Source organism: Nanorana parkeri, unplaced genomic scaffold (genome assembly GCF_000935625.1).
Source record: "Nanorana parkeri isolate BGI_ZX_2015 unplaced genomic scaffold, ASM93562v1 scaffold108, whole genome shotgun sequence".
Classification (NCBI taxonomy): Eukaryota; Metazoa; Chordata; class Amphibia; order Anura; family Dicroglossidae; genus Nanorana; species Nanorana parkeri.
Window position 1 is genome coordinate 487695 of NW_017306376.1, and position 27704 is coordinate 515398.

At 41.6% G+C, this 27704-nt stretch overlaps 1 protein-coding gene across 1 annotated transcript in view; it reads right to left on the minus strand.

Moving 5' to 3' along the window:
- Positions 1 to 27704, minus strand: part of CDH23 (cadherin related 23) — a 782513-nt gene that overhangs the window by 442711 nt on the left and 312098 nt on the right. The window contains exon 9 of the mRNA XM_018553073.1: positions 14662 to 14740. Coding sequence (XP_018408575.1) covers positions 14662 to 14740 — 79 coding nt within the window. The remainder of the gene's footprint in view (positions 1 to 14661; positions 14741 to 27704) is intronic.

A 27704-nucleotide genomic window follows, 5' to 3' on the forward strand; every position in this document is an offset into this window, starting at 1 on the left:
TAATAATAATAAATCATCCTCAACGATGCCAGAGCATCTGCAGATTGAAGAATTCACAAATTTGCTAGACTCACTGATTCACGTGCAATCACTTTCATAATAAGAAACTTCAATGCACCTAGGTGAGGATAATTTATTAATACAAACTTGCTCTGTCAGGGCTGCACTCCACTGAAATGAATCTAGTTGGCTAGATGTGGATCATGGAATCTGCAACAGATGCACTTTTTAGAGCATGAATATTCCATCAAGCTTTGGGACCATTTCTTCCACTTAACCTTGAGCTGCCTCGTCTTCATGCTTGCAATAAAGAAACAGCATTCCTTCAGTCTATGCAACAACAGACAACAACTGAGTATAGGTTGAAAAGCATTGTTAGTTCTAAATACAAACATAATATTACTTCCATCAAGACAATAACATATCCACATTTAACTCAGAATCACTTTCTATTCAACTGTTTAATCCAGCAGGATCAAGAGCTCTCCAGAAATTTTACCCATGTGGCCTGTACCTCCTGTCAAATTCAAGCCATCTCCATTGTTCTAAAATGAAGGCAAATTCATCTCTGTTAACCCAGAAAGCTGACCAAATGAAATGCCTTTTCTGGAGCATACCCTATTACAGAATAAGTCATTTGCTTAGCCTAGTGTTGACTGATGGGTTAGCAAAGTCACTAAACCTTGAAACTTTACCCATAAATCTGCCAAAATGTTGTGTGGATTACTGACTAGGATTAATTACAGTGTATGCCCTTCAAAAAAAGCCTTGACCTCAATCAGTTACTCAATTGCACTAACCTCAATGTATAGCAATCATATATTTAGCAGACACACATACAACACACTAATACTAGGCAAAGCACTTGAAAAAGTTAAAACAGCAACAGCTAACTCATGTTTACTAAGATACTTTACATTGCATAGTGTTCTTACATGCGAGACAGAAAGATGCAATTTCTTCCAGCAGCCAAACTAGTTCTGGCTTTGGTACATGAAAGCAAATGACTGAGGTCCCTCCAAGTGGATGGAGTGGTGGAGGGTAAAGTTTGTGTGGCTGTCTGTGTCACTGCTGAGAAGCTTTACCTCACTTTTTGTCCAAGTGATCCCCCAAGAGGTGGTGACAATCATCCCAAAGGAAACACAGAGAGCAGTACCCTTCCCATGTTATTTAAAAAGTTAAGTGATTTCTGTTGCAGAGTTCTGCTTACTTTCTCCTCCATGAATCACATATTTTCTTGCCACCAACCCAATAGAGACATATGCAGCCATAACCCACCCCCTTTTGAAAAAACAAAAAGAAAAGTTGAACAGAAGTTGCCTGTTTGGAGGCATGATTTGCCTGGTTGAAACCCTCAATGGGGATATAGCTATTGGTTGAAGGACTCACTCCTTATATGTTTATATATTTCAGATTGAGATACTAAGGTCAATAAACAACCATTTATTTTATCACATGGGGCTAAGGAGAGGCTGTAAAGCATATGAAAAGATGCATAGAGTTCAAGCTGCTGGCTAAAACAAATACTACATGTACCCCATTTTAGTAATGACAATAAAAAACATTGTACGCTTTCTTTAACCAGCTGACATCTGCGATCTGTACATGTTGTGAGCGTTAATTAAAGTTGCAGCTGTGCACACCCAGATCACTGACAGGCACAGATCTCAGATTAATAATTGGGAACCAATCAGCATTTTTCCTGATCAAGTGATAACTATGACAATCAATCTTACACATGTCTCCAGTCTGCAGATAGTACTTTTCCTCATTCTCTCATTGTGCACCTCCTTTGCACAGAGAAAGAAATACAGTGTTAGAAAGCATTATAAGGTGTGCAAAAGTTTGATTAAAAACTTATATGTGTAAAATAACCTGTAATGCAATTTTGTCCATTTGTCAGCTTATAATAAAAACACAAGCAGGACATTTATAAAACAGTGTGCTAAATAAAAGCCTTTTATGTATATAAAAAACAAATGCATATGAAAGCTGCTAAATGTGGACTAGACATTTGGACTAGACATTTTATGAATGAGATTGGATAATATATGTGCGAGCTTTTAAAGTCACAGATGCTTAAAGGAAATCCATTAGTTGTGGAGCTTGGTTAGTGTAGTTAGTTGATGAGCATAAAGCTGGCCACACATCTTACAAGTTGTAAGGTCATTAAAAAAACATACGATCTGCCCATCTTGGACAGTCAGATCGTACTTGCGATAATCGCAAGCCCGCCCCGCTGAGTAGCGGGCTACCGATGACCGCAATGCTGAACGGGCAGTGTGCGCTTACGCACACCGGCCCGTGCGGCATTTATCTTACGAACATGCCACACATGTACGATTCTCAGCGGGTTTCGAACATGTTCCTAAGATAAAAGTTGTGCGACCGTACAGTAGAAATTCCTTTCTACAGAACATATTGGTGCTACCCTCTCTTGCTGTGGGACTTCCCAATTTAATGTTTACCTAAAATGATGGAGCATCTGTCATTGTTGGGCAGATTGGGGAATTCTGGTGGATATATCTTAAAACTAGAGCCCCCAAAATATAAAAGAAGTGTGTAATTCTGCAAGACTAAGTTGACATTCTTGGATGGCATTTGCCTTTAAACACTGTACTATTAACTATTTACTAACAATATACTAGTAATCCACATCATATGTAAAAAATGCACATGCAGTAAATGTGAACAACAGGAGATAAGCCCCCTTCTCTCTTGAACTGCAAGGAACTTTAAGCAATTAATTTTCCCAGCAGTCTCCAAGCCAGATGAGTTGCAGCTGTAATAAATACTTCCTAAAATATTTCACTCTCCTCCCCAAAATTTAAGTGGAATCAAAGCCTTGCTGTGCTCAAACTGTAAAACAGGCTAATCGCTTCTGCCTTTGATGTGTTCTGCATGATTTTTTCCCATGATAGCTGTCCCTGCTGAGCTGCACACACTGGTCAGGATTAAGGCAGGCTTGCCATTCACACTGATACATCTGGGCGTGACTGTGCAGAAGGAGCATGGCATGGATAATAGCAAATGTAAAGAAAAATGTAGAACAGAGCTGACTGACTTCTCATTTTCTTCATACTGTGATGTCTAGGATTTTAAAAGCAAAATGTAGTTGCTGGAAAATAGCATACCAAAAAAAGAACTTAAATTGCTATCATATTTATACTAGTAATACAATGGTAAATTAACAATATATGAAAGAACTCTTAACAAACTAAGGTGGTAAAATGTAATCCCACAAAAACTCTTCTATCTGTAAGAAGCTTCCCTTCCACCAGGCACTAAAAGCCTCTGAAAATGGCATACTGGTGCTGATTGGCATAAAGACCAGCAGCATGGTATCAGATCTGAATGTTTGCTAGCCCTCAAGATATATTGGGATAAATGGATATTAGCCTATGTACTTAGGGTATCAGGCTCAGAGTATGCAAAGGGAGGAAAAGTACAACAGAAGGAAACCTTAGCTGAGGGAAATATCCAGGCTTCCACTGCTGATTGCTCCTTGTGATAATTTTAGTCCCCTGGATTGCCTGCCTATCTGACAGCTTCAATACCTTCAGCAATCCATGCAGAACAAGTGCACAAATCAATAGTTTTGATTTTCCTCCAACTTGCAGCATGCTAAATGGGGCTGTATTCCAAACATTTTACCCTATATTTTCCAGTCTTAAAGCCATCTACAGGCATGACAGCCCCCCTTCATCTCACCTGATTACAATATTTTAATCAAAAAAAATACCCTTTGAAGATTGCTTTTATTCAGTGTGCTGTCCACGTCCATCTCCAGCACCACTTCAGAGTGTGCTGAAATGGTAGTCTGTGCCCACTCCAACAAGGATCCTTCTCATAACATCATCATTTAACTACAGTGTTCTGGAGCATGAGGATCTCTGCCGTTGGATAGCCAATAGGAAGTGTCCATTACACCCAGGAAGTGACATGTACAGTATACCTGTAAATTGAGCCTCCTACTCTACAGCAAAGAAGGTAAAAGTCTCTGTACCCGACACATATTGTGTTAATGGATTTAGGCAAGTAAAACAGGCTTTTAGCATAGCTTTCTTTCTAACTCAGTCAGCAATTAGTTGAGAGGGTGGGGGAAAGGGTGGGCGAGCTATGCCCAAAGTGCAGGTTTAACAAGGGGTGTTAATTTTCTATAAAAATGTAAACAAAGGGGGCGTGGCCAAGCAATGGAGCTGTAGAGACGCACGAGTGCTGAGCTCTGCTCCCAACGATATCCCATACCGCTGACTGACTGCAATTGACTCTCTCTAACCTCCATGGTCGGTACCCGGAAATCACGCCGATCAAACAAGAAGTATTCACGGCGGACCATACCGGGCTACTTCTCCCCAGCGGCCTCGGGATCCCCAGTGGCATCTCCCGCACACATGGCATCGGTCAGCCATCTTGCCTCCCACGGCACGCGTCTGACACGGCAGACCCCGGCGACGCCAGCTGCGACCTCTTCTCCTGCTGGGCCTCTGGCTCCCGACCTCTCTCCCATACGATCGCCGAGACTCCCGGACACAGCCCCACAGCCTGCAGACTCCTCTCCACAGATGTCCCCGGCGCTGGCCGCCATGCTAAGTGACGACATCAGAGGGCTCCTGCAATCGCTGGCCACGAAGGAGGACGTGAGCAGGCTCGCTCAGCATGTAGAGGGAACTCTGCGCAGGGAGATAGAGGGGGTGGCCCAGACAGTAACTGCCCTAGATCATAGGGTCACTGAGGCCGAAACATCCCACGGCGACCTGATGACCCGAGTAACGGCCTTGGAATCAGCCACCACGGCCCATAACAGGACGTATGCCCTGCTGTATTTGAAATTGGTCGATGGCGAGAACCGGAATCGCCGGAATAATGTCCGCTTAAGGGGGATCCCCGAATCAACTAGCGGGGGCGACCTATGGTCCTCAGTCCAAGCCATCCTGAACCAATTAATGGATCGCGACCACGCCACACCCATCGAAATGGACAGGGTTCACAGGGTTAACGGTACAGGGGGCCCTGATCGGTCACATTTTTATGTACAGAAGGAGGCCATAATGCGACAGGCATGGACCAAAAACGGTAGACTTTGATGGGGCGGTTATTACAATCCTGCCAGACTTGTCCAGGCACACTCTCTACCACAGGCGCCTGATACGTCCACTGCTCGCACACATCACCTCGAGTGGCGCTTCTTATAAATGGGGTCACCCCTTCCACATTCAAATACAGAGGGCCGATACGACCTTCCTCTTGATGACTCCTGAGCAGCTACCTGAGTTATTCACCTTCCTGGATACGGACCCCATTGAAGTCCCGGATTGGCTCCTTACTCCTGAGGCCTCTAGGCCTAGTCTTCCACAGGCACCCCGACCCCAGAGGCTCCGCAGAGGACGCTCTCGTTACCGAGCCGGAGGGGCTCGACCCCAAGACCCCACATCCCACGAGGACTGAACAGACGACGCCTAGCCCATGTTGGTGGCCTACTTCCTGGCTTCCACTGCTTCATGGATGGACTCCCCCCCCCAAGAGGATTACATCCCACTTCTGTGAGCTTCACCCGGATAAGAGTTTGCCCCCTGGTCCCATCTCGCATCCTGTCCCCGGAGCGGGTGCCAACACCTGAACCCCAGGGTCGAACTTCAACTGATGACACTCACTCTATTTCCTCGCTTCTCTGGGTGAACCTTCAGGGTACCCAGAACCTCACCAGAGGCCAATGTTATGCTACTGCACGTGTTTGATATACTGTTGTGATATATGATATAATCCATTTCCATTGCAGGTTACCCCGGACCGTTCCATGGTATCACCATTGCATGCACTATTTATGTCTGACATGTGTATAGTTGTAAGTTGTATAATGTATCTGCTAATAAGGCCCCCACAGGCTGAGGTTCGCCTCCCGTACCCCGGGATGGAACATGCACAGATGGCGGTATGCGTCCATACATGACTTGGCTCCCAGGGGGCGCGCCCCGACATCTGGGCCCCAAGCCATCATATTGATACGTTTGACATCACGGGAGTTTCCACGGGCGGGAGGCGTGCCGACGATGGGGGGGCACAGTTTGATAGTTCCGCTACCCTGTTTGTTTACTAGTGGAAAGGCTTAAGATATAGTTGAATAGGCCTGGGAGCTTAGCGGCCTCGGTCCGCTCGCCATGGATAGTTACAAGCGGGGTTGGAGTATTACGAGACTAACTCTCTGATATGGGTATTATGGGAGCATCTCGATACACTTCCTTGCTTCACATTCCCCCACTTAGGTTTCCTCCTCGCCTAGAGCGCTGAGGACTGTTTTAGCACTACATACTTGTTTGCTGTATTGTTTCTGTTTTCTGTTTTGTTTTTGTCTTTGCCCATCTGCCTACCTTGTGTGAGCAGTTGTCTTATCCTTCCCGCCCCTCCCCTGAGCCGCCTACTCTCTGACCTAACCTCTCACTCGTATACCACCTTTGATTCTTCTTTTCTTTTCTGTACACACGCTTTCCTCTTCCCTTCTTCCGGTCCCTCTCTTAGATAGCAGACATGGCCCATCGGATGGATGGAGCAGCGGCGGCGCTCCCCACGAAATTCCTATCCTGGAATGTAAAGGTTCTTAATGTTCCGGAAAAGCGGTCCAGGGTTCGTGGAGATTTGTGGAGACACGGAGTACAGGTGGCTTACCTCCAGGAGACTCACTTTCAGTCGGGCTGCATCCCGAGACTCACCGACCAACGCTTCCAGTTTGCGTACCACAGCTCATCTCCAGCCGGGCTGGCAGCACCTATCCACATCGGGGGACGAAGAGGGCAGGTACCTGGTCCAAAGTCGCACAAAATAGCAGGCTACGCTAATGACCTTCTGTTCATGCTGACCAAACCCACAATCTCCCTCCCGAACCTCATGGCAGAACTGGAGACCTATGGAGAGTTGTCAAACTTCAAAATCAACTTCCAGAAATCCGAGGCACTTAACCTTACGGTGACCCAATCCACGCTCATAGGGCTCCAAGCAGCCTTCCCCTTTCATTGGTCCGCTTCCCACATCACTTACCTAGGGACGAAATTGCCCGCAACAGTCACCAGGGTGTTTGAACTGAACTTCCCGACGTTGCTCTCCTAACTTAGACGCGATCTATCCAAATGGTCGAGGCTTACCATCTCCTGGTTCGGGAGGAACAGCGTATTGAAAATGAATATTCTTCCACGACTACTCTACTTGCTCCAAACCTTACCAGTACACATTCCAATGACGTTTCTGAAACTAGTGCGGAGAGAGTTTGCCTCCTTTTTGTGGGCGAATGGGGCCCACAGACTGAACAAATCTTTACTAGCGCTACCCAAGTCTAGAGGGGGGATCGGTTTCCCAGACCCCATTCGATACCACCTGGCCGTGCACATGGCCTGTGCATTCGAATGGTGTAACGTATCCTCCGACAAACGCTGGCTGCACTTTGAACGAGCAGTCTCCCCCTTACCGATGACGGGACTGCTCTGGACCACGTCGCCCCTACCTAGGGAAATACTACAGCACCCACTTACTGGTGTCACGATTCGAGTGCTTAAGATGACGCCCGCATTACTCCCAGATGGCGCCTCGCACTCTATCATGTCACCAATTGTGGGCGACCAGGCCTTTGCGCCCAGTCTATCCGACAGCTCCTTTATGCGCTTAGTGAAATCTAATCATTTTAGGATTGGACATTTTCAACCCATCGAAGAGTTTACCGACGTAGACTCGCTTAGGGGCTTGGTCACCCCGCCTCTGCTGCGTTGGCAGGCTCTACAACTCCGTAGCTATCTTTCTAAACTTAGTATGTCCCCCACCGCCACGTACAGTACTGACACCATTTGAAGAAGTCTGCTTGGCAGGTGGTTACGTGGATCACGGCTTGTCCAAGGCATACGCCATCACGACACAGCAGGCTGACCAACCAGAACCTAGCTTTCTAGCTAGGTGGGAAAGGAACCTGGACACAACATTCACGCCAGACCAAAAAGATTACATACTTCACTTTGCCCACAAGGCCTCGATGGCTAGCTCCATACAGGAGACAGGCTACAAACTGCTCACCAGATGGTACTATGTCCCAACCAAGCTTCACAAAATGTTTCCTCTGACTCCCCCGACGTGTTGGAGATGTGGCCAAGAAGAGGGCTCCATTCTCCACGTGTTCTGGTCCTGCCGATGCCTCGGGGAGTTTCGGGATGCAGACCTTCGGATAATCAAACAACTCACAGGACTGTCTCTGATGGGGGATCCGGCTGCTCTGTTGCTCCACCTGTCTCCACTGCCCAGGGCCCGATACCGCAAGCCTCTGTTGATACACCTGATCAACGCAGCTAGAGCCTGTGTGCCGCTGTGCTGGAAAAGTGTTACTCCACCCTCAGTACAGATGTGGCTCCGTAAGGTAGATGAAATTTGAGTGATGGAGGAAATGACTGCTTCCCTACATCACAGAGACAGCGCATTCCGCAAAACTTGGTTTTATTGGTTAGAATTCCTCTATTCCCCAGAATATGGTGAGCTAATGGTGGAGTGAACCACCATGCCATTCTCGGGACCCACATCTTGAACGGGACACTAGAGACATGGAAACACCCTGCTGATCGCCCTGATCAGTGGCAGCATACCATTACTGCTCACATAATCCTAGACGGGCTCCAGGCCTGAGACCAACACATACCTAGACCGGATCTCGATACTTCTACTTCCTCTTCCTTATACCTGGATATTCCCTCTCTCCTATAGCCCTTGATGGGGGCTGCTTAGCCTACTCTTATTCTTGGCTCAAACCCCTCCACTTCCTCCCTCTCCACCCTCCCCCTCCCCATACTACCCCGTCCACGTTATCCCTCCCTATGCCCACTGCACATCCTTGTCTACATGACTGCCAGTGTAGCATTGTGATCCATATACTATACCTGATCGAGTTGTACATAAAACTAATGCTCTGCAAACTGGGGCCCATGGACCCATGCCAGTTGAGTGACACATATTGGATAGACAATCTCCTGTCATGCTACTTACTGATTTCAGAAACCGTGAAGCGATTACACGATTCATATATATATCTATGTGTCGGAGGAAATAATGTCATGGACTGTTGTGTATGTATTGTTCTACATGTTTTTGTGGGTTTTTTTTGTTTTTGTTTTTGATGTACCTCTCTTTCATAATATGTGAAAAATTTAAAATAAAGAATTAAAAATTTTTTTTTTTTTAACAAAAATCACACTTGTTTCTGTCTGTTAAGGACTGCCATATCTGCTCACTGCATATGTGGCTTTGCAGTGCTTCACAGTGGTGCTTTACTGCATCTTCTCACAATGCAAGTTTATAAGTCAACCGAACTATTGAAAACAATGCACCTCTTGTGTATCTTGTATCTTAACAGCTAATAAAGCGAATACATGGTGGTTGTGCACTTTTTTTTATTACAGGATTAAAAATACATTTAAAATTATATACTATAAAATACAAAAAAAAATAGTATTTTGTTTTCCTTTTTCAAATCTACAGGTGGAACTTCATACTCCTTTTCACATATTTACCTCTATTGACCTCCCCTTGTTGGGAAAAAATGCCTGTTCACAAGGATTATCCACTAATGGTAACATTTACTCATAAAACTGAATTGCTCATTGAAGCATGTAATCCCTTATCAGATGGCTAATATTTATAAAGTATTGAATGGAGCTTTTTTCTTTCATTTTAGTTTACAGTTGATTTGAAGACAACAGTCACTTTTAGCATTTTTAGCTGCACGGCTTTCCTTTAAAAAAAAAGTATTGGAGTGGTTGGTAATTTGGGTTTTCACTTTTTTTTGGGGGGGGTGGAAGTGTATATTTTTCTATTTTATGTTGATATTTTAAGTTTGGGGTGCTCAAACCTTAGCATTCACTTGTTACTGACCATTTTTCATTTGTTCGTAGCATGTTGCTGCATTGTTTAAAGGGAAAAAGAACAGTGTGCACTTAAACCACTTCATATTGTATTAATCTCACTGCCTATCAAGCATACAACACTTATGCTTTTTCTCCCTTCTTAAATCTGCCCTGTTCAGCTGAAATCGATCAGAATGGGGTGCTGCTGCTGCTGCTGTATGTATGTACAGTCTAAATTTGTGCTTTTTCCACGTTGACCTCAAACCAACATGAAAAGGATCCTTTCACTGCTGTTCAGCATTTCTAAAAAAAAGTTCAGATTTGACACACTCCCAGTGAAGTAAACCTGGGCTGATGTGCTTATAACTACTTAAAACCCACCGCCACTTAAAATAAATAAATAAAATAAATACATGCCACAAAAAATTAAAAAAAGGCAGCTTTTACTGCAATATCATGTTTTACTGGTGCTGTCCCTTGCAGAAAGTCTGTGCACCCACTAGATGCCACTCCTCTTGTGGGTTAACTCACACCCAGCTTCATTCAACTCACTTTTTGTGAGCTTAGACACCCCTTAGCATTGCCAGTGTACCCAGTGACACTCCATCAGCCTTAAGACTCTTCCCCGTGAGACCCTACAGTTAATGGGCAGAGTTCACATTTGGACATCAATGAATAGCCATCATAAATCTCGCAAAATAGATAACCACATTTCCATTGTATTGCTATTACAGATAGATAATGTTGCCTAGCACTGGTCCAGCAAATATGTTTGATTTACTTCCTGTTTAAATAAAAAATGTAACTTTCAAGTAAAAGAAAACATTATAATAATTAAATGCATGCTCTCAGAAAATTGCCTTTTTTCCCTTTTAGAAGAAACTGTTGCAGTACAATGTTTTCTTAACATAATATGCATACATAAAGAACATAAGAATAAGTATTTACATAATACATATAGTATGTGTTTATATAATTAAACTGCAATCTGTTACAGAACCATTGTTGAATGATTTAGAAAGACTGAAGCTGAGTCTTGCATATACTGTAGCAGAGGCAATAGTAGAATCTTGTATTGTTTTAGCCATTAAAACGATATGAAACCTTTGGATTTTTTAAACTTTTTTCTTTATGGGGACCAGACTTACTTTAAAAACCTTTTTTTATTCTTAATTTTTTTTCCTCGTTCTCTAGTGGTATACAAACTGCTAGCCACACCCCCCCATACGGGTGGCTCCATCAGCTAGCCAGCTGCTGTGGAGGCACCTGTGCGTGCACGCTCACGGCTGTGCCTACCTCTAGCTTTGTGCATCCATAGACACACACACAGCGTGGGGCCAGCCACACCTCAACTCTTGCAGTCACAGTTTGACTAACTGCAGAAGTTGCCTATGGCTCCCCTGCCCTCACTACCCTCCCCCACAACCAGGAAGTTCTGGGAACACCGAGCATCTTCCTGGTCACCGCAAAGGATACAAATGGCCACAGGTATGTTTTTTAGAAAAGTAGTGGGTGTTTTTTGCCCTAATGCAGATTACTTTAATTATAATGAAAAGTTGCCAGTTTAATGTGATATTAAACCTTTTTTTTACTATTTTTTTTACTAGGAGACTGCATTTATATAGAATTTTTTTTTTAAATCCTTTTGATCCTCATTTTCTAGTGGATCCCCGCAGTGCTTCCTCTCCCCCCGCACGGATGCCTCCATCAACTAAGTGGCTGCTGTAGAGGCACCAATGCATGCTCTTTCACAGCCATGCCCGCAGTGGCTGTGTGCATTCACAGACACACACAGCCCTGTAGCAGGCCAGGCCCCTTCTCCCCACCCAGCAGTTTGTCTGATGGCAGAAATAGCATATGTCTCCTCTGCCCTTGGTATCCTCCCCCAGAAACAGGAAGCTGTGTGGACTGGCAGCAGTGACAAGCATCGCTAACGGGTAAGTGTGGAGGGGGGAACGGGGAGTCTAAAAGGTACTGGATGTTTTTTACCTTAATGCAGAGAATGCTTTGAGGTAAAAAACGCCCATTAATACTTTAAGTGATACCTTCATTGGTCAAATTCAATCATTATAGATGCAAGCATCGGGACCTTCTTTAGGTTCCTTCCTCAGACATTAGTTAAAACTGGATCATAAGGTTTGGTCTATGGTTAGAATTATAACAATAGAAAACAATACAGATGTATTTTTGTGATTTGTTTCTTAAATATTAAAATATTGTATTTTTGTAAAGAACGCTAACAAAAAAAAGCCACATGTCTCCCCTTCAAAAGAAAATATGAGCGTTTATTACATATACTGAAGGCAGCTTGCTAAATTGATCATTTACATCTTTAGTTGACTCACTGGCTGGCATGATTCAGCTTCACAATCTTCCAGATTTATTAATAATTTAAAAAAATATGTAAAAGCTTTGTGTTGCCCATACGGTTTGGTTGTTAATAGGAAAAACAGACACTTTCAAACTGGCCATATGCGAGTAGGTTTTGCTTGTTGACACAATTTGGGCTTGATTTTAGGCAGATAAAAGTTGAGTAGAAAATTTAAACTTTGCCTAAAAACACCATCATTAGCAAATAAGGATGAAAGCAAACCTTTTTCAGTGATCATTGATTTAAGCAAGACAATAGCTTTTTGGGATAGAATGGAAAGTTAACCAGTTGCCGTCCTCTGAAAAAAACCGGATGGCACTGCTGCATTAGCGGGTTGCCGTCTCCAGACGACATTTTTTTTCTGCTCGCGCGTGCCCCCTTGCGCGCTTATGGGCAGAAAAAACCTGTGCAATGCATAGAGCCGTTACCGCCTGTTTAACATATACCTGATCGGCGGCTCTATAGCCAGCCGATCGGGTATATGTGCTGGTGTGTGCCCCCCTCGTCTGCTGCCGCCACCCTCCCTCCTAACCCCTCGCCTTCAATCCCGGGATCCGCTAGCCCATCTGCGGCCCGGGCCCGGCTCGGGAGGGCGTCAGGAGGAAAAGGGAGGGGGTCAGCTCCTTGCTGATCTCCCTCCGGGCTGTGAATGCAGAAGTGATGTGCATTACATCACTTCCGCATTCACCTGTCAGTCATCTGGCTGCTATAGCCAGAGAAAAGAAGCTGATGATCTGTGCTTCATCAGCTTCTTTTGGGGTCCCCAGGTGACATTAGGGGTCCTAGGGACCCCAAAAAGAGGACCTGTCAGTGAACCTGTGCTATTATATAGGGGGATTGTTATCCCCCTATGTAATAGCAATAACAATGAGTGCAAAAAATATATATAAATAAAAAAAGTAAAAAGAACAGAAGTCACATATAAAAAAGTAAAAAAAAACCCAAAATGTTTAAGTCCCCCACCCCCATGTTTACGCACATATAAACGTAAATACGCGTCCGGTGCACCAGCACGCGAAAACGACAATTGCGCTACACATGTTACATATCGCCGTGAACGTCGCAGTGAGAGCAATCATTTTAGGGCCATCAATCACTGATAACACTAAACTGATGAGCGGTAAAAGCTTTTAAAGCATTGCCTATGGCCAATTTTGGGTATTGCCATTTTTTTGAGGTTTTGCGCGTGCACGCAATTTTAAGGCTTGACATGTTTGGTGTCTTTTTACCCAACATGACCCCTTTCATATTTTACCAAAAAATTGGGTAATAAATTTAATATAGGGGAAACAGTTTTTTTTTTATTTCAGTCATTTTTCCTTAACATAGTAAAACATAAAAACAGCAGTGGTGATTAAGTACCACCAAAAGAAAGCTCTATCTGTCCCCAACAAATGGTATAAAATGTATTTCAGTACAGCGTTGCATGACGGAATAAATGTCAGTCAAAGTACTGCAGCGCTGAATACTGAAAAATGGCCTGGATGGGAAGGGAGTTTAACACAGCGGATTTCAAGTGGTTAAAGAAGACTAAGGGGGTGATTTACTAACCTAAACACACGCACGCACCAGGTGCATGTGATTTTCACACAGCAAAACGTGTTTATCAACCAAAAAGTATCTAAAAGCATATTTCCACTAATGCCATACATGGAAAAATCATGCACATGATGCATATATAATGCTGCTTCACAGTTTAGACAAAAATGGTTAGGTCATGCATTTACATTGCTGCATTCATCAACGCAAGCAACACAACATAGAGCTTATTTACACAACATCACCTTGCAATTCATGCAGGGCTTTGCACAACACACCTGCTGGGTGTGTACACACTACAAAGGTGTTTAGATTCCACCCATAGATCATGCTGGAAGGGAACACAATACAGAGGTGTATACATGTTTGTGGTGTGTTTATAAGGTTAGTAAATCAACCCCTTAGTCTCTGTTGAGACAATCCCCCATACTTTATATCCTGGATCCTGGGCATCACTGGCACACAAAAAGAAATAAAACCTGACAGAGGTTAAATCAATTTAAAATCCCTTCCCCATTCTACTGTGCATGTCCCTGTTGGAGGGATCTCCTTTATTGATGCCCATTGCCACTAGCACAGGGAATAGGGGAAATCTACCAAGATGAGGCACAACATTTAGTAAAAATCTGACAGATCTTTTTTTTTTTTTTTGCATTTTAAGTCCAGATGTGTTGTTGTGAAGTAAAGAAAATGTCATTGGTGGGCAAGCCCAAATTTATTAAATGAACATCAAAGTATTGCATATAGTTTACCTCTAAAGCTTTTGATATTATAAATAAAAAAGAAAAACTATAAGAGTGTTGTTTAGTATAATTAGGTACAGTGAACTGAAGCACAAACAGCAAATATACTAAGTTTACATTACCACTAATCAGTGAAACGTACCAGAAACTATGGTGTAGACAATTGATCTAGGCCGACCTCTGTCTTGATCAATAGCGGTTATCATTCGTACTGTTGTTCCCTTTTAAAAGAAAAAGATTCTATATTGATTAAACTCTCAGGAACAATTTCCGAAAATTAATTACACAGGCTCTACAATAACATAAGCACATGGGCATTTCATGCATTTTTTAAATTGAAAAGCATAAAAATAGTCCACTTTCATTAGTCATCAAGACCTATAAAGTCAATGTTTAAAAAAAAAAAAACGTTTTAAAAAGTTGTGCGATGCATACATGATTTGCATACTGCATACAAAATGGGAATGGGAATAATACTTTCAGGTAACAGCAAGAACTTTGGCAATCATAACTCAGTAAAGCGGGTTAAATAATTTGTGTTCCTTATGTGCATCAAGTGTTAAAGTACACCTATCACTAAAAACAAACATTCCAAACCTACCGTAGGTTTCAAACTGGTTTTGCGATATCTATCCTTTCTCAAACTGGCCACCATTCTGCCAAGACTTGCTGCAATATTTTCTGATAATTGGGTGAAGAACGTACTCTCTCTCACTTTGTCACTGTTCTGCCAAGACCCATTTAGTTAATGTCCTATCTGCAACTGTAACTAACACTATTTAATTATTTTTCCACTGCTGTGGCTGTTAATATTGTTTTCTTGATCATACATAATACGTTGTTTTTTCTGAGATTATCCATAAAATGCTATGGTTACCTTCAGGGAAGTCAGGTTATTTAAATAATGCCAGAAAACAGATAAATAGGGCTATCAAGAAATACATGTCCTTCTTGGGTGTTTTTTGTTAGTAATGTGGATTTAGAGGGTCTCATTTGGAGTCTTAACAGGGCAGATTTAGTTCATTTTACCAAAATTGGCCCATTCATTTTTCATGTTGGTTTAGACAATATAAAGTAAAGTTGAGGTGTCAGGGGGCCTCTCAGCCTATTGTTTAGGCCGTGTAGTAGGCTGGTGGGGATGGTCTTCCACCTTTTGGCTAGAGTAAACATTTTATTTTTAATTTGTTGAATTGTTTATACTTTAGTGATTAGCCAGTGTCAGAAATGCAGATTCTTTTTTAAATATAAAAACCGAACACCACAGCACAATGTTATTGCGAGTGCTTGCATTTGTTTAGAGTTATATAAAAATTAGAGTTATATAAAAATTGGACCAATCATGCTTGGCATTTGTTCAGCTGTGGACCCACTATGCAAATAATCTGTATATGTTCTTCATAAACTCAACAAACAAGCATTGGGAGAAAAGATATGCTGGTGTCCTTCAATGTCAAAAATGAGAAAAGCCTAAAATGTGAGTCATGAAAATGTGCACATGTATACATCATCATAGCACCGCTGCATTATTACAAAAAATGCAAATAAATAAATTAAAGCCAAATTTGTCCTTTAAAACCTGGTATATAATATGTGTAGGTGCAATGAATGAGGGAGATGGAAATTATGGTTAAACAACACATAGCAAAAACAGCAAAATTGCTCTGGTCCCCACAGAAGTTGTGTCACTATGGAGTTAATAATGACAATCTACAGATACTTTTAGATAATTGCCGGCTTTTTTTTTTTTTGCATACCTTATTTTTTTTTTCTTCCCTTATTCTTCTGACAGTGGCCATTTAAACTAAGGACAGGTTACTAGATCTCCGTTCACTTTCTGTAACTTTGGCACATGTGACTAGGACATGTGACCATGCACTTCATCTCAGAGGAGTAAAATGCCTTTCCATGAGATCTCATGAGATTACAGATGAGATTTCCCACCAATGCTCTGCTGATGTAACCTTCCCAGGATGCAATGCTTGGGCACGATTACATCATGTGTGCCAAAGTGGACCAGGAAGTGGAAAAAATAAATGGTAAGTAAAATATAATATGTTTAACTAATGAATGTAAGATGATTTCATATCAGCATGCTGTTGTGATTTTTAGTGAAAGGGGATAAAGGTCCGCTTTAAGGTAGGTGGCAGTGTATTGCGGAAGAATGCAGCCATGCTGCGTTTTTCTGCAATGCAATAGAGCTCACATGAAGTCACCTCAAGGCTACTTAGCTGCAGTGCATTATCTTTAACCCTTTCGCTGCACCGATGTAAGGCGTATGTTGGTGGCAGCGGGCCCGTTTAAACAGACTCACTGCGGCTTCAGCTGCAGGGACTCTGTTTACATTTGTAGAGCCGGCTGCTGACTTTACAATGGAAGTGATTCTGGCAGCTCATCTGCTGCCAAAATGCTTCCACGGGCCAGTAAAGTGCCCGCCCCATCCGCCCAACACCCCTGCCGTGTTTTCTGGGCTCCGCTTCCCCTCCTGCGGGTCCGGGACTGGCCTGTCTGCTGCCAGTGGGAAGTTGAGGAGGAGAACGGTGAAATTCCGTTCACTGATCTCCTCCCCACTCTATGGGACCCGGAGTGATAAGGATTACATCACTTCCAGTCCCATAGCTGTCATTGCTCGGCTACTGAAGCCGAGCAATAAGCTATTGAAGTGTGATCTGTACTTCAATAGTTCATTTAAAATGGAAAGGTGACACTAGGGGTCTTTTGGACTCCTAGCTCCTAGTGTCACCTTAAAGAGTTTTGGTTGAGGTGGATTAACTTACCAGTATGTTTTGGGGTTATAGGGAGATTTAAACCCAATTCAGAGAGGTCCCTTGATAGGAAATGAGCCCTGGAACCCAGTGCTGCACAACAATTCAAACATATTCAGTTTTTGCCCTTTCAGAGGAATTGTTTTAGGATGAACATTCTCCAAAACTGGTTTCAGGACATAAATAATTACTAAAAGAAAAAAATCTCAGGAGTCCTGTATTTAGGCGTAGATTGTTATTACATAGAAAAATTACATGATGAGTCGAAGCAAATGTTGACTAATGCATGTTAAAGCCACTTATTTCTGCTGTTGGTCCATTTGTTCAGGTTTGTAGAGAGCCATTAAATGTGCGTTCTCATTCTTCTCCAGTAAGAAAATGTCATGTTTGGAATTTGTATGCATAATCATCAGAAAGGAACGGAAGACAGTCAGACTCCGTCAATCTGTTAAACAGATTCACTTCATCACCTCCTTAGTGAAAGGTCACTATAACCCACCGCTTTACAAAAACTAGGTTACCAAATCAGTTAAATCTAAACACTAAAAGATACAAATTTGAATGCAGCTATGAATTAATAAAATCATTAACTATATTTTTAAAGCAACTAGTGTAAGTACCTCAAAATGACTTGCCATCAGTGTTGGATAATTCCCTATACAGCAAATCTCAGACAATAGAGGCAGTAATAGAAGCCAATAGGTGTGTTGCAGTTCCTGTGCAGTTCATGTTCATGTTCTGTATGCCTAGTACTCTATAGGTATACTCCAGGACTAGACAATTAATGCTAGATTCAAGACATATGAGCAATTCTCACATCTCTGTTCGAAAAAAAAGAGACTACTGCTTCCAGCTTACTTCTCAGCATTTCTTCTCACCGCCTTCTGCTCTTCTAAATTCTGAGGATTATCTATCAGTAGACACTGAAGGGAGGCAAAAAACAACTATATATTTTCTCCCACACTTCAAGTGTGAAAGATGGACAGCAGAGTAATTATTGACTTCCTGCTGTTCACTACAACATGCCACCTAAGGCAAGTCACACCACTGAAAAAGGTTAAGATGATCAAGAATAATCTTGAACTATAAACAACATTGGTCAGTATTCTGTGTAGCTAAGGATCCAACGCACCTTGGCAAAAGTACCTGCTACTCAATTTTTACAAATAAAGCTCTGACCCCTTTGAATTTTAAGAAGCACAAACATGCTTTTCACTAATTTCTATTATTTGTAACTATTATGACGTTTACTTCCAATCAGTACACACAATGTATTTTAAAAAAATACTCACTTTTCCTCCCACTATCCCCATCAAAGAGGTTAAACTGACTGTCACCATGGCACACACTATAGTGGCCTGCTAGTTATGAAAATGCAAAATAACACTACCTCTTAGGTCTATTGAAATAAATATCCACTGTAAGCCCAGAGCCTATTACCCACCCCATTCTATTTTTTTTATGGGAATGTGTGGGGTTTTTTCCCACTACTAATACAGGTTTGAGTATGACTTGAAAAGAAACATAATATGCTTAATTAACTTGAATTTTTAGTCAGTTAGCCAATAAGATCTATGTCACAGGCCAGCTGCAGAGCTGATCTGTGCTTCATTGGTTTGCATTTGTTTTTACCTTTTTGCTGCTGTGGGTCTGCTGGCAAATGTGGTTCTACTAGCATGCGTTCTCCTCTTTCTGCACTATTTTAGCAGCTATGGGTGTTGCCCGCTTCACCTGATAGTTAATATACCTTCCTCCCAGATACTTTTTGTCCGCCTCCTAGCTCTCTCCCTATTTAAATCCTGCTCAGACCAGCTCTGTTTTTGAGCCCCATTCATGCCTTGTCATTGACCTGACTTTCTGTGGACTGATCTCTTGTGTACAACCTCGGCTTAGTTCTACTGAATACACTTGTCTGCTGCCTGCCCTGACCTTTGGCCTGTTTTCTGGATCTCCTTTTGTTCTACTGCCATTCTGTCTTTGCCAGCACTGTCTGCTGTGTGTTCAGGTACTCTCCATGCAAGCAGGGTGAACCCAGGGGTCGTGACCTGGGGTCAGCATGCAGCTAACTCCAAATTTCCATGAAGGGGTCCATGGGGAACACCACCTGGCCCTTACAATCCCTACCCTGGGTGATCCTGTGACACCTGCTCTCTTGTGAGCTCACATCCCAAGTACCATGACAATCTATCACATTAAAACTGCTTTGATGGCTAACATGACACTGTACTCATCGAGAAATGATTTCCTTATTGACTCCCTGCGATCCATGTAGCCTAATTTCTGGGCTCTGGTATATACTTTTGCCAGCTCCTAGCAAGAGCTACATGCATGTAAAATTTTAGTGTGATACAAAACAGATACAAGAATAATGATTTTTCACATTCAGGTGATATGTGTTTTTTGTACACTGTAAAAGAACTGGATGAGACCCTGAACCCTGTCAACACCACAGATACTTCTATTGGCAACTCCCTTTTATACTCATCTTTTCAAAGGAAGCCTGTAGGTTCCATCCTGAGCGCAGCAGTCATAAATCCTTGGTTACTGACCTTTGCACAGCTCAGAGCTGCTAGGTCTGGTATCCATCCGTGGTCTTGTAAATCACTAGTGGGTTAGCTTTTTAAAAGCATCCAATACCACAAAAGTAAGTAAGGTATAGTTAAAGAAGGAGGCCCAGAATGAAAAATAAAAAGACAATGAAGGGCTACAAGGCAAGAAACAATAATTGTGATTCAGAGCTCCATCCTGGGAATTTATTGCACTTTAATTCACTGTTCCAGAAGGAAAGATATGAACTCCAAATCCTTCACTGGCAAACAAGACTATTTCTCCATTTAAAAGACTGGGTGAAGGTGTCTCTCTATCTGACAGTATGCTGGTTGCCTGTCAAACACAGAAAAGCAGTTCAGAATGATAAGTGGAAGAGGACCGTGCTGTACATTTTAAAGGCAGAGAAGCAGCAAACAAACTGTGCTTTTCTGTACATCTCCAAAGACTTTATTTAAGTCTGAAATGCATTATACATCCTTTGGGAAGCTATAAATAGTATTTCTGCAGTTCATTTCCTATGTTCTGATCAGTACTGTGAAAAATATCAATGCAGAGACAAGTGTAAATGAATCAAGGCATAGAAAATAAGATAGGTAAAACACGAGGAATACGTCTTCATGAGACATGTGGATCAACACATAGCATGAGTAAATCATTGTAGAGTGAATACCCGGCTTAATGCAGCAAGCTCATATTTTACCAAAATAGCAGTAGCTTGTTTAAGAATAAGTATTTATCTGTAGAACTGTCTGGGCTTCCTAAGAACTAGCACAACCACAGGAAATAAAAGGGCCAGTTCTATCTTCCACTGTCCAATCCTTCAGGATTTAATGCTAATGAATAGCCTAGGCCAACAGCTTTATACTGCATGTTCACCTACAACAATATTTCATGGACATGTGGTATAATATTTTCAGTGTTACATGTCATCCTATGTAAAGGCAATTCATCTGTCTTATCCTATCACTAAGAATAACCATAGACTGCGCAACAATTACAAGAAATTATTTTAATTTTGAGCACCACTTGTGACTCTCAGGACATTTCTGAGCACTCAAGAGGACAATATGAACACCTCTGGTGGAGTTTTATTTTCTGCTATGAAATAGGTGAAGAGTGCCAGGATTTAGCTGGTGGGCAGTTATCTCTCTGGCTGCCATTTTTTGGGGTGATATCTTCATACCTATTGCCATGCATTGTTACATAACTTTTAGGATTCTTAACACTGTTTTGCCATTTGCTGTGTAACTACTGCTGTTTTTCAGTATCAGCCATTAAAGTGAGGCTGAGGCCTGCAAGGTATACACATGGATCATCCATAACATTATGACCACTGAGAGATGAAGTGAATAACATTGATTATCTCATTAAAATGCCACCTGGAAGTGGGTGAGATATATTAGGCAGCAAGTGAACATTTTGTCCCTCAATTTGATGTGTTTGAAGCATTAAAATGAGCAAGTGTAAGGATTTGAGCAACTCTGACAAGGGCAAATTGTGATGGGTAGATGAATGGGTCAGAGGAACTCCAAAACTGCAGCTCTAGTGGAATGTTTCCGGTCTGCAATGGTCAGGACCTACCAAAAGTGTTCCAAAGAAGGAAAATTGGTGAACCAGTGACAGTGTCATGGGCAACAAAGGCTCATTAATGCAACTGGGGAGCGAAGGAGGCCTTACCTCATAACTTACAGAACTTAAAGGATACTGCTACTGATGGTTTGTTGCCAGATACCACAGTATAATTTTAGAAGTCTAGTGGAGTCCATGCCTCAATGGGTCGGGGCTGTTTTGGCAGCAAAAGGGGGAACTACTTAATATTAGGCGGGAGGTCATAATGTTATAGCTGATCAGTGTATACAAGGCTTTATTTATCATAAAAGTACATCAAAAGGTAAGGTATTGACCAGTGCCTAGGACAAAACAATAAAAGTGTGCAACACCAAAACACAACATTAAGTGTATGTAAATCCAAAACTTTCTTTTCTGTAATTTTGCATAGATTAGGGAATGGTTAAGACCCACTTTTTTTTATTTGAGGTCTGTGTCCTATTGGAGAGATTCCTCTTTGCTTCTTGTCCCAAAGACAGAGCAAAAAGTAATAGGTAAGCGAGTAAGCAAACATGCCCTCTTGGACAGATTTCATTTTAAAAGGCAGTCCCAATGAAGGGTTTTCCCTCGTCTTGAACATTCTGTTCCTGTGACAATGCTAACATGTTGGATTTACCATCACTTTCTATATCCTCGACAGTGGTCAACAGGACAAATAGATTAGGTGAAAACCTGACATGCAAAGGTTAAATGCTTGCTTTGTTTGGGGGGATCTTTTTCCTTGCTTCCATATGCTAAATCCCACTTGAATAGCCACCTTTCTTCACTACCCTATTGGTCGCAGACAGTCCAGTGTCATTAAATACACCTGCAGAGAGAGAGCAAGGAATAAAGCATTTATAATTGCTCTTTCCAGTGCGTGGGGAGCCCAACTGTAACGATCATTTTTTATTTTAAAATGTATCTTTAAGTGAAAGTTGCAAAATAATCCACATTTGCTAAATTTTGCTACTGTTGCTTGCTAAATAGAATGAAGTTACTTAAATATTCTATGTTCCATTTACCTAGTCTTACACATTGCTTGAAGGTTAACAATTAAAGCTCTAAGTTACCTACACTTGCTAATTTAATATTATTAGCACTTCTGCTAAGTACTCGAATAATAGCCCTGAGGAATTCCTGCTATCTAGTTTCAATTTACACAAGGTCTGAATGAGTACAGTATGTGCAAAATGATTAATTGAATTCAACAGATTTGCGTGGCAACCACTATTAAATACCTTACAACATATCCAATACCCAATACCACATGTTTGCGTCACATGTACTTAATACAGTAAAATTACACAAATGCATTATTCTTAGGTATCAGTAAGCATCTGTAAGTTTTAATCATCAATTGTTATAACCCATTGTGCTATGTAAAGCTGAAGGAACCACAAAGTTGACACATATCAATCAATGAAAAAAAAAATGGGAGGCCTTTTTTTTTTTCAGTTAGCGATGACCAGTGTTTTGAAAAAGATTAGTGCAGGGGTTTTAATGGCCTGCTAGGATGCAGTGATGAGGAAGCCAGCAGGCTCTCTAAGTGAGCTAGTGGGCAGGTTCTCATTAATTTCACACCATGAAAGTCCCTAGAGAAACAATCTTCATGCAATGAAACCACAGGGAGCCAAAAGTATAACCGTCAATTGTCACCTCTAGGGAGGACTGACGGAATTCCAAGTGACTTTGTGGCATCTTGTTCTGAATATCAAACTCAAACCTGAAACACTGCTTTTACATATTAGTGCTTACTGTTGGTGGATTTAACTAAAAGCAAGTCATTGAGCTGTGTAGTTCAATTATTAAATCTACACTGTCAGTACCAACATCAAAGAGGTTTTTCACATCAGTTTTCTTTTAAGGTGTTAAAGTTAAAAGCACTTCTTTTTGATTTATTTAGGTAATTATTTTTTATAAACTCATTACCAAATAAGTATTCTTTTTTTTATGGGTTTGCCAGTGGTGTGTGCCATATTTGTTTAACCAAGTCACATGACTTTATATTCAACCATGTTTTAGGCTGAGAGTAGCATAGGTGCAGTCTACAAAGATTCCACATTTTATTAACTGCATACACTAGAGTAGCACTAGAGATCTCCACATTTCTGTTTCTGCAATCCCACACCTAAACTGTACTTATAACAGGAGATCTGGTATACATCCTGAAACTGATTTTTACTGCTGCCATGTTACAAGAGACTGCTAATATGCTACAAAAGACGAATTATACAAAAAAGGGTGTTCACAGCAGTAGATCACTGAATGGGACGTGGGTGGAGAGGACTATTGGGGAATAAATATTGGTGGACAATTAACTTTCCTATGAAGCACTGGGAAAGACATTTAATCTGACACAGAGTTCTCTTGTGAAACACTGAGGAAGACATTTGATTTTTTTTTTTACTGTATCACTTTGCTTTTTGGGGTGTACATATTTGATGAGAAAGATATTAATTTTTTGTTAGTTTTTGTCTAAAAAATTAATCACTGTAGGTAGGCATTACTATTTATACACTATATGTATATCGTTTATTTATTTTGCTTAGAAATTGGAATGATATCAGGTTGTATTAGTTCTGCTTTTTTGTAGATTTTTTGCAAATACCGTAGATCACATTTTTCAGTGGTACGCATACAGTAGATGCTTGTTAGGGTAATTGGAGCACGTAAATAGAACATTTAAGTGCAGATCTTTATTAATATGTTACAAAAGACTTCTGATCACTGATAGCTCATGACAAGAGACTGCTAATAACTGCCAACATATTACAAGAGTCTGCTTACTCTGTTGGACCTCAGTAGTAGGAATGTCTGCAATATTTGGAGTTCAGACATGGTGTAAGAGTGGGAAAGGGGTAAAAATCAGATTAAGTGTTCTTGTCTCTGAATGAGCACATATTGTCTCATGCATGTTGTAAGAGGCATTTGCATTTAAGGCTTTCATTTCCTGAATGTTCCTTCCTTTCCTAACCACTTGTTCATGAGCCTGTATATAGCACTTTATATCCAGGCCATTTTTCAGTTTTTAGTCCTGTGATAGTTTGACAATTACTTGATCAAATAACATTGTACCACAATGAATTCATTTTATATCATTTTTTGAGAAAGACAGAGCTTTCATTTGGTAGCATTGAATAGCGAAATCTTTTCTATATAAAGGAAAAAAGAACAGTAATGTGGGTCTGCTTACATTTACCTTTCATTTCTTTACCTTTTAAAAAACAACCCCACAATCATTGTTGGTTAATGGTACTTTACCGCCCTTAACCCCCTCTCCCCCTTCAAAAGAAAATCCCTAAATCATTGATAGTCAGAGGCACTTTAACCCCACCCCAACCTTTAAACACAATACCAAAATCATTGGTAGTCTGTGGCTCTTCAACTCCCCACCCTCCGCAATAAAATATCCCATCATTTTTGGTGGTCAGTGGCACTTTAAAACCCAAATGGAGGAAGGGAAGCTTCCTCTGTTGTGAATGAATTTAATGTTTGTAAAGACCACAAGAGTTTACACCTGTGATGGCTCTGATTGGTTCACAGCTATCAACAAGGTACAGAGATACTGTAAGACCATGCCTAACGGCAGAGTCCCGACCGCGCATGCGCATAGGCCTGCTCACCACATTTGCCGGAAACGGCAGCTACTGCGCATGCGCGAGCGGCAGCTACTGCGCATGCGCGAGCGGCAGCGACTGCGCATGCGCAAACGGCGCATGGCGCACAGGAAGTGACTGGCTCTGTCTGGGAATGACCCTATTTAAGCTGGCCCAACTCCCAAGATCTTTGCTGAGTGGTCTTTCAGCTCCAGTGTGTTATCTCCTGTATCTTGCTTGTTGCTTGTTATCGACCGGATTCCTTGACCTTGCCTGACTGCCGCCTGCCTCCGACTTCTGCTTGTCCCTGGATTCTCCTTTGCCTTCTCCTATTGTACCCTGCCGCCCGACTGTTGCTGACCCTGGCTTGCCCGACTCCGCTCCGCTCCTGCCGCATCAGCACCTGCTTCCTACATCGCTGAAGACGGGCTTCGAGGACCTGCCCAGGCCCAGTGTCCTGCATCACCCGGCACCGGTGCTGCCCGTAGTTTCCCCACCTCCTGTCTCCACATTCAGGGGTGTGGAACTCGTGCTGCAAAGGAGGCCTCCCCACAACTCGGCTCCCCACCAGGTACGTGATAGATACTCTTATTGACTCTGTATATCATTACTTTGATCTGAGCTGTCCAATGACAGCTGAGATAACAGCCAATCATGGGCACGCTGACTGCCCAAGTGTATTTTCTGAAGAGCCTTTTATAAACAGCACTGCAGAAATAAACATTCACCTCCGCGCTGTTTTTTTTTTTTTACGATATGGCAGTAGAGAGGTGGTTAAAGCAGAACTGAAAGGACTATTTACGTCTAAACTGTCCCCTTATTAAAATTCAGCTGCTATTCTAGAGAACCTTCTGTGAAAACGCTAGATATTGTTGTGTTTAAATAATCTCTAACAGTCTATGAGATGCAAAAAAGTTCAAACATTCAGCATGGGTGTATGGCTTCCCCCACTTTACTGCAGGCAAATTAAAATCATACAAAACAGTTGCAACCATCAAATCATTTACTCATATGCTGACAACTAAATATTCAGGTGGTCGGGTTTGCCTAAGGAGGTAATTTAAATATTGAGGTTTTAGGCAAATTTCAGCAGGTAGAAACATTTTTCACTGTAACATTATTTCACATATTTATAGCACAGTTGCTCAAATGTATATATTAGTTTTTCTTTAACACAAGCTAGTCTTAGCTGAAAGTCACCTAGAAATTTTCATCTGATTGTAGTCATTACAAGAATAGATGCAACTATCATCTGAGTTGCTGAAAGCAATGGGAGTACCTTTACTAATATAGCACATATTATTACCAACTCCTGGAATCTTAGAATCAAAGATTAATACAATGTAACATGGATATATTGTACTTCTTCTGCAACACTAATCTTGCAAAATCCCAGTTCATTTTCCAAGGGAAATAATTTGATCCACTGTAAAATGCAATCCAATAAATACTTCAATTCCATATAGCTGCCAGTCAAAAATGTTCTTCATGTAAAATGCCTAAACTTAAAAGCCATTGAAGGAAGCACTATCAATGGCTTAAACTATGTTTTCTTCCCTAATTCAGACCTAGCAAGCAATGGCATGGTGGAAAGGCAGTATTTTTACATTTAGTTGTAATCATCAAGATATGAAGAAAAGGATAGATAAGTGGATAAGTAAGAAGGATTTACAAAACGGAAAGAAAAACAAATAAGAAGACTATACAAAACATATAGGTGGTAGTATGAAAGATACAAGGAGGATTAGTGTTAGGGTATTGGGAGGGCTATTGTGAGGGATCTCTGTGACAGCAGTTTTGCACCGAAAACTACCAGTGGTGATCTCCTGGCGCTGAAAGTGAATATACTGCTTCCGTAAGCTATGTCAAATATGTGCAGGAACCTCTAGGTCTGTTTTCTTATGTGAAGGCAATTTAACTCCAGTACACTAACAATTAAAGGACCTCTAGCAAATACACTTTTCACTCTGCAGAGTGCATAGCACTCAAACAAAAAAACTATGCACGCTTATAGGTGATCATCTAGTGGAATCCAATGGCAATTCCACTTTTAGTTTTGGATGCAGTGAGGTAGAGTTAGAACATCTGCAGATGTTTTATTGGTGTCTGCTTGGGGGATTGCCCCTCACTCCCTGTCCCAGTATAAATGTGGTCAATCTCCAACAGAGACACAGACACCATAAAAAATGTGAAAGTAGTTTTAACTTTAATTTATTTATTTAAAATACTGTTTGTTTTATTGCGGTCTATGTGATTCTTTTTTTTCTCTTCATTTCCTACCTTGACCATAAGCACTGTCACTCCATTCTACCCAAAATGAAGATAAAACGTTGTAACTTAGGGATATACTAAGGTTGAAAGAGGTTATGGGTCAAGATTCACTACCTCTTGTCAATAGCCTTACATCAGGGCAATAGCCTTACATCAGGGCATAAAATGTATTTTGGGTGTAGTGTGTGTATTATTTCAGTTAAAGTATTTTCTCACCGTGTTGGTGTTTTTAACTGTTAATTTGTAGTGGGAATGGGTAAGGGGTAATAATGTACCCTTGTACTCATTCTCCTGGGAGGGGGCAGATGTCCAGGTGCCTGATTATAAAGGGGTCTTTCAAATTCCAAGTCCCTCCCATATTACCTCCACCTCCATCTAAGTGAGGTGGAAAAAAGTCCTGTGTCCCTCAATATTTG